This window comes from Corylus avellana, chromosome ca11 (genome assembly GCF_901000735.1).
Source record: "Corylus avellana chromosome ca11, CavTom2PMs-1.0".
In the NCBI taxonomy this organism is placed as follows: domain Eukaryota; kingdom Viridiplantae; phylum Streptophyta; class Magnoliopsida; order Fagales; family Betulaceae; genus Corylus; species Corylus avellana.
Window position 1 is genome coordinate 15,515,050 of NC_081551.1, and position 8,078 is coordinate 15,523,127.

General features: G+C 37.9%; 1 protein-coding gene across 1 annotated transcript; it reads left to right on the forward strand.

Annotated features, from left to right (window-relative positions):
• Positions 1-326: 326 nt before the first annotated feature.
• LOC132164903 (probable sucrose-phosphate synthase 1) lies at positions 327-7,872 on the forward strand. The gene is made up of 13 exons (XM_059575415.1): positions 327-745; positions 876-965; positions 1,788-2,032; positions 2,348-2,411; positions 2,545-3,243; positions 3,620-3,736; positions 3,873-4,004; positions 4,131-4,307; positions 4,824-4,877; positions 4,967-5,029; positions 5,142-6,077; positions 6,272-6,399; positions 7,142-7,872. Exons 1-13 carry the CDS (start codon positions 563-565, stop codon positions 7,410-7,412), a joined length of 3,159 nt encoding a protein of 1,052 aa, XP_059431398.1. The 5' UTR covers positions 327-562; the 3' UTR covers positions 7,413-7,872.
• The last annotated feature ends 206 nt before the right edge of the window (positions 7,873-8,078 follow it).

Below are 8,078 nucleotides of genomic sequence, written 5' to 3' on the forward strand. Positions count from 1 at the left end.
AGATTGTCAAATCAGTATTGTTGAATAATTATAAAATAAAAAAATATTTTTTAACAATAATTAATTCTAAAATTGATTAAAACTATCACGCCAGTAGAATAAAATAATTATAAAATAAAAATGGAATTTTTCTTATATTTTCTTGAATGGAACCAAAAGTCTAGTTATCCGGCACGTCACGTGAGTCAAAAACTTGCGTGGACAAGTAATATTCAGACCCGACCCGTGGGATCCACGACACAGTCTCTGCACATGAATATGGAGTTCCGGAATCTTCGTGGTTTAAATCAAAATACCCCAAAAATATAAAAAGAAAGTTTCTTCTTAATTTCTTTAGCGCTTAAACACGGTTTCTTCCTACATGAATTGAAAATGAGTATCGTGGGAGTCGTTGTCGTTAACGTATCGGGTATCGGCGAGACAGTAAAAGCTTAAAAGAAGGGCTTGTTGTCTGTCTCTCTGTGAATATCTCTTTTTTTTTTTTTTTTTTTCTCTCTCTGTGTTTTTCCTGAGAAGTTGGCCGAGAAAACAGAGCAGAGGAAATCAAGGGGAGAGGTGGAGAATGGCCGGGAACGATTGGATAAACAGCTACCTGGAAGCCATATTGGACGCGGGTCCAGCGCTAGACGACGCCAAGTCATCTCTGCTGCTCAGAGAGCGAGGCCACTTCAGCCCCACCCGCTACTTCGTCGAGGAGGTCATCACCGGCTTCGATGAGACCGATCTCCACCGTTCCTGGGTTAAGGTGCCTACACCCATCTCATTTTTCTTTCTTTTCTCTCTGTTATTATGTTTATGTTATATAAACCATGAATTTTCTGTTTCTACAAGTTTCTCTGTTTCTTCTGCAATTGATGATGTGGCGTGTGATATAGGCCGCGGCGACGAGGAGTCCCCAGGAGAGGAATACGAGGCTGGAGAATATGTGCTGGAGGATTTGGAACTTGGCTCGCCAGAAAAAGCAGGTAAGTTTTTTGTTTTTTCATTTGATGAGAGTTCTCTGTTTTGGTTGCTTGCTTCATGCGACTGAATTTTCTAGATTTGGGGTGATCTTCTGTTTGATTGTAAAGAAAAGTTATGATATGGGTTTTTGTGCATTTATCATTTTTTTTAGTGGGTGATAGAGTGATTGATGCAGAAGTTTGTGAACTGGTGTTGTTGATTGGTTGGTTACTGTTATCGATTGGGGTTTAATTTTCGGTGTGATTTGATTATATATATATATATATATATATTTTTTTTTAATTTATTCTTTTTACTAAATTTTGTTCTTCTTTTTGGAATTTCAAAATGCCGACCTCCAGCCCAACACAGATCTTCCTACTCATCTTGAAGAAGTTGGTAGTTTCTTTGATCTTGTTGGAGAATATGAAATCTAGAAATTTCTGTTTTGAACTTGGGGATATTGGGTCTGTTGCAGAATAAAACAGTATAGGTAATTGATTACATTGATTTCTGTTGGTATTAATTTTACTGTTTCAAAGGAGTATTTAGTTGTAATGCTATTTGTCTTGGTCACAAATTATTACTTTGCCGGTCCTTCACAACTAAATATATTTTGATTAGAATTTAGAAGGTCTTATGTTGAAGACGGTAAGTGTCGATTTGCTTGATAGATGGGCAAAGAAGAAAAATAAAATATATTTTTTAGCCACAAGATAACTCATTCTTAACCATGCTTGTGCAACTATTCATTGGAATATCTGGATTCTTTGTACATATTAAAAGAAAACATCATGTTCTGGTCTGAGTTATTATTTTTATTTATTTATTTATTTTTTTTGTAGCTTGAGGGAGAAGAAGCCCAAAGAATGGCTAAACGTCGTCTTGAACGTGAACGAGGCCGCAGAGAAGCAGTTGCTGATATGTCTGAAGACTTATCAGAGGGAGAGAAGGGAGATGTAGTCACCAGTGACATATCAGCTCATGGTGAGAGCAACAGAGGCAGATTGCCAAGAATCAGTTCCATTGATGCAATGGAGACATGGGCTAGTCAACAGAAAGGGAAAAAACTATACATAGTACTTATAAGGCACGGAATGAACTTTAATGCTCTAATTTTTCAAATTTGGTGTTCCACTGTATTGTGAATGGAATAGGTGGTGTTTCTGTCTGTCATTGTACTCAAGAAAATTGCTTACAGCTTCTGTTTTATGTATCTAATGAAAGAATATAACCATTCTTCAACCTCAATTGTTTTATCACCGAAGGGAAATAAAAGATGCTAAGCATGCTGTAATGATAATTGACGTAAATGTATTGCTCAATGTTGAGGTATACAAACTTTGGTCTCTCTATTGTATGCATAATGGTCTTTAATCACTTTTAACAATTAGTATCTGTGCAGCATTCATGGTCTTATACGGGGTGAAAATATGGAGCTCGGTCGTGATTCTGATACTGGTGGTCAGGTAATAATATTTTTCTGTAGAAATATTTGTTATCAATGTGGTCCTGATCGTATGATCTTTTTGGGCTACATTGTATACCTTATATAGTTTTCTGATGTAGATACTTGAATGCTCTTGGTTTTTGTCCTTTTAGGTTAAGTATGTTGTGGAGCTTGCTAGGGCCTTGGGCTCAATGCCTGGTGTGTATCGGGTTGATTTGTTAACTAGACAAGTATCTTCACCAGATGTAGATTGGAGTTATGGGGAGCCCATAGAGATGCTGACTCCAAGAGACTCAGAAGGTTTAATGGATGACATTGGGGAGAGCAGTGGTGCCTATATTATTCGTATACCATTTGGTCCAAAAGAGAAATACATTCCCAAAGAACTTCTGTGGCCGTACATCCCTGAATTTGTTGATGGTGCACTTAGCCATATAATACAGATGTCCAGAGCTTTGGGTGAGCAAATAGGTGGTGGGCACCCAATCTGGCCTGTTGCCATCCATGGGCATTATGCAGATGCTGGGGATTCTGCTGCTCTTCTATCTGGTGCCCTAAATGTACCAATGCTTTTTACGGGCCACTCACTTGGCCGAGACAAGTTGGAACAACTTCTAAAGCAAGGCCGTCTGTCCAAGGATGAAATAAACATGACATACAAAATTGTGCGTCGGATAGAGGCAGAGGAAATAGCCCTTGATGCCTCTGAAATAGTGATAACTAGCACTGGACAAGAGATAGAGGAGCAATGGCGTTTGTATGATGGTTTTGATCCAGTACTGGAGCGTAAACTACGGGCAAGGATCAGGCGTAATGTTAGCTGTTATGGCAGGTTCATGCCTCGTATGGCCGTAAGTAATAGGATGCTTCTTATATTCTTGTGGAAGTGGTAGTTGCTTTTCTTGATTGCGAAGTTAGAAGTATCAGTATCTCCTGCTCTCAAGGTTCTGATCATGGATGCTGAGCTATCTTTTCACTTGACTTAAAAGAAACAAATCCCGAGTGAATTGCCTCTTATATAATTAGAAAATGCATGCATGCTGAAATTCGTGCCTAAATTGAATTGGGCAGACAGGCAATGTTTTGTTTGTTTCCCACCCTGATACAAAGTAATATTTAACTTCTTATACATAAATGGTTTCCTGTTCCCGTGGTGTTATGATAAGTTTCCTAGGTAAATTTCTTGCTCATACTTATATATATGTTATCATTTATATGTCTCTGCAGGTAATTCCTCCTGGAATGGAGTTCCATCATATTGTTCCACAAGATGGTGATATGGAGGGTGAGACAGAAGGAAATGAAGAACATCCTACTTCTCCTGACCCACATATCTGGTCCGAGGTTCAAATTATTCCTTTTGTGTTTACTTTGATGTGTCCTAGACGGTTTTGAAGATATTCTGCTTTGCCAGGTTTTTTGTTTTCATAGTTTATTTGGTTGATGAATTCATGCTAATTTTAAACTTGCCATTTTACAGATAGCGCGCTTCTTTACCAATCCTCGCAAGCCCATGATACTTGCCCTTGCTAGACCAGATCCCAAAAAGAACATCACAACTTTGGTCAAAGCATTTGGAGAATGCCGTTCACTAAGAGAGCTTGCTAACCTTGTATGTTGAATCACCTCATGGGACTTGTTTGCTGAAGAAATCTTCTTGATTGTGTTGATTAGCTAAATTGGATTTGTTCCTGATGTGATTTGTCCTATACCTTTTCTTTCTCTCTGTACCATGCAGACACTAATTATGGGCAATCGTGAAGGAATTGATGAAATGTCAAGCACGAATTCTTCTGTTCTTCTCTCAGTGCTTAAGCTTATTGACAAATTTGATCTCTATGGGCAAGTGGCATACCCCAAACACCACAAACAGTCTGATGTTCCTGACATTTATCGTCTAGCAGCAAAGACAAAGGTACTCCTTTTAGTTTATATATCAGATTGAGATGAGAGATGATATACCCTTAAGCTTTAATTAGGATAAATTGCATGTTGTTGGAGATAGCCCACCTTCTACTAAACTGTACAGAGTGCAATCCACTAACTATATTTATTTGTTTATTTGGTTTGTTTTTACTGAACTCATGGAGTCCTTTGGTGACTGTAGTATATTTCCCCCCTTTTTAATCTCTGGAACTATATGTATTTTCGCATCCCCCAACTGCGTATTATTTTGATATCAGTATTATAAAGAATTTGATATCACCACTGTGCTCCAGCATTCAACAATTTAGTTAATTAGCAGTCTCATAGTAACATTTGTTTTTAATGTTAATTCATCATTCTCGATTGCTTTTGCTATTAAGTTATGCATGCTAAGATGGTGAATGGGTGTTCTATCCCTATATCTTGTATGCTCGCTGATGGAGATGTATGTTTATATGTTTTTTTTCCTTGTCAGATCTTTCATTCTGATTCAATTTTAATGCAGGGGGTTTTCATTAATCCAGCTTTCATTGAACCATTTGGACTTACTCTTATTGAGGTGCTCATTTTGTACATATGAAGAGTTCATCTTTCTCAGGTTAATTGTAATTCAAAACCAATATAACTTCTGCTCTTCTTTCGGAACAGGCAGCAGCTTATGGTTTGCCTATGGTTGCCACCAAAAATGGAGGTCCTGTCGATATACATCGGGTAGGCCTGCTCATTGGTTGTATTGGTCAGAAGCTTGTAAGGATATAATGCTAGACAAAATGGAAGAGGTTCCACCTCAGTGTTCCGAAACTGATAGGAGCTATTTCTGCAGGTACTTGACAATGGTCTTCTTGTTGATCCCCATGATCAGCAGTCCATTGCAGATGCTCTTCTAAAGCTTGTTGCGGATAAGCAGCTTTGGGCAAGATGTCGGCAGAATGGTTTAAAGAATGTTCAGCTGTTTTCATGGCCAGAGCATTGCAAGACTTACCTATCTCGAATAGCTACCTGCAAACCAAGGTATCCACATTGGCAAAGAGGTGATGATGGAGATGAAAGTTCAGAATCAGAGTCACCCGGAGATTCCTTGAGAGATATACAGGATATATCTTTGAACTTAAAATTTTCAATGGATGGAGAAAAGAGTATGTCTACTGGAAATGATAATTCTTTAGAATCTGAAGGAAATGCTGCTGATAGAGGGAGTAAGTTAGAGAATGCCGTTTTGACATGGTCAAAGGGCATTTCAAAGGATGCGCGAAAGGCTGGATCCACAGAGAAAGCAGACCATCATAACAGATTTCCGGCACTGAGGAGGAGGAAACATCTCCTTGTCATTGCTGTGGATTGCGATAGTGATACAGGTCTTCTTGAAACCATCAGAAAGATTTTTGAAGCTACAGAAAAGGGAAGGAGTGAAGGCTCTTTAGGGTTCATATTGTCAACATCCTTGACCATATCTGAGATACACTCATTTCTGGTCTCAGGGGGGTTGAGCCCTAATGATTTTGACGCTTTTATTTGTAACAGTGGCAGTGATCTCTACTATTCATCTCTTAATCTGGAGGATAGTCCATTCGTGGTTGACTTTTATTACCACTCACACGTTGAATACCGTTGGGGTGGAGAAGGCCTGAGGAAGACTTTGGTTCGTTGGGCAGCTTCTATCAATGATAAAAAGGCTGGGAATGCGGAACAGCTGCTTACTGCAGCTGAACAACTTTCAACCAACTACTGTTATGCTTTTAAAGTGCACAAGCCAGAAATGGTAAATTTTGTTTATGCTCATTGGGAATGCTGAATGAAATGATCAATATTGTCTACTTGAATTGAGGATGAATCTATTTATTTGATATTTATTGTTCGTAAAATTTCTCCAATGGGTTCACATATATAAGGTGCAATGCATGGGGTCTACATTTTGAGAAATTATCTCTAATTTCTTTTGATATTATCTTTTAGGTACCTCCTGTTAAGGAGCTTAAGAAGGCGCTGAGAATTCAAGGTCTGCGTTGCCATGCTATTTATTGTCAGAATGGGACCAGGCTTAATGTGATTCCTGTATTGGCATCACGTTCCCAAGCCCTCAGGTATAGTTGTTTTTTTTTTTTTTTTTGGTTGATCAGGGGTATTATAATGATTTTGATCTGAATTATTGATTTAATATCAAAGTAATGCTACTCTTCACACTCATTTCACGCCCGCTTGCGTGGTGTATTTTAAGTGGCTTCTAATGTAAGCCACCTAAAAAAAGAAAAGAAAAGCCACTTAAAATACATCACATCAGCTAGTGTGAAATAAGTGTGATAAATGAGTGTGAGAGTAGCATTACTTTTAATATTTTGTAACTTTGACCCTCTCCCTCATTTTGGAGTTATATTATTATGGATTTTCATGCCAAAAAATCAATTGCTAAATGGTTGCATGAGTAATTCACCTCAAACGAGACTTGTAATTAGTTATTAAAAGCAACATATTTTGGAGTAAAGGCCTGTGCAATGTGAGTGGCTTGTTTTCAATTCCTGTGGTAAATTACATCTATGTTTCCACCATCAAATAATAGACATGTTTTCTCGAAATTTCGGAACTGTTTTCAAGTGATTTAGCAACTGGTTGGTTCAATTCAATTCCTTGGTTGAATTAACAATGTTTAGAGGCTTGTTCTTTGCATGTTTCATAATTGATGGCAGAGGTCTGAACTTCTCCTGATGTTTTTATTTTTTATATTTTTTATTCTATATATCCAAGTCTGAAACTTGCTTGCTTAATATCCTAATCCACAAAATGTGGATTATCTTGTTCTTGGTATTTAATGACTTGACACATCTTCAGGTATCTATATGTTCGTTGGGGTGTGGAGTTGTCAAAGATGGTGGTTTTTGTTGGAGAATGTGGGGACACAGATTATGAAGGATTGCTTGGTGGGCTGCACAAAAGTGTAATATTGAAGGGAACTTGTAGCAGTGCCATTAATCAACTTCATGCCAACAGAAGCTACCCACTTTCGGATGTCATGCCATCTGACAGCCCCAATATTGTTCAGACAACTGAAGAATGTAGCAGCGATGAAATCCGGGCTTCCTTGGAAAAATTAGGTCTATAGACAACAGATAGAGATCTCCAACAATTTTACTGCCTGCATTGGTATCGATTCGGTCTGCAAATCTGAGAAAGCTCCAATAAAACCTACTTGTTCAAGTAGGTGTCGGGCAGCCCACCTACGTGTTTGGGCAGGTAGATCCTATAAAAGTCCTCACACATTTGTTGGCCAGGTTGCTTGTAATTCGAATAGCAATTGTTGGAGATTTGAATCCATAAACAACGCCCTCGCTACTTGTGGATGCAATTGAGGCTTCCTTTGTATGTTGCTGTTATTACTACTACATGAGCATTCCCTTATTCTTTAGAATCTTGCCCTCCATGCTTGTTTTTAGATTTCCTTGTATAAAATCAAGAGCTATATCCAATTTTTGTTTGTTCTAGTCAAAAACGAAAACCCTTTGCTGCTTCAGTGACATGGGAGTTCTGAATAAGAAGCCTACTTTTCTGCTGTTTGTGTATAACTCTTGTAATTATTTGTAGTTTTAATTTTGGCTATTAAACTTATATGCAATATAAAATATACTTTCTTGTTGGAAAAATTAATAATAAATATTAAAACAAAAACTATTCGTCTGCTTGCTTTCCAGTTTCCGTATAATCTCCATATTTCTCATTCCGACTTCCTCTCCCTCTTTTGCCTGCGTAAGAAAGATAAATAATATAATGA

Bases quoted from the DNA above. Each gene is read 5' to 3' on its own strand.
- LOC132164903 (XM_059575415.1), top strand. From the start codon at position 563: ATGGCCGGGAACGATTGGATAAACAGCTACCTGGAAGCCATATTGGAC. The intron at 966-1,787 runs GTAAGTTTTTTG...TTTTTTTTGTAG, and splicing joins TGGCTCGCCAGAAAAAGCAG to CTTGAGGGAGAAGAAGCCCA. The intron at 2,412-2,544 runs GTAATAATATTT...TTGTCCTTTTAG, and splicing joins ATTCTGATACTGGTGGTCAG to GTTAAGTATGTTGTGGAGCT.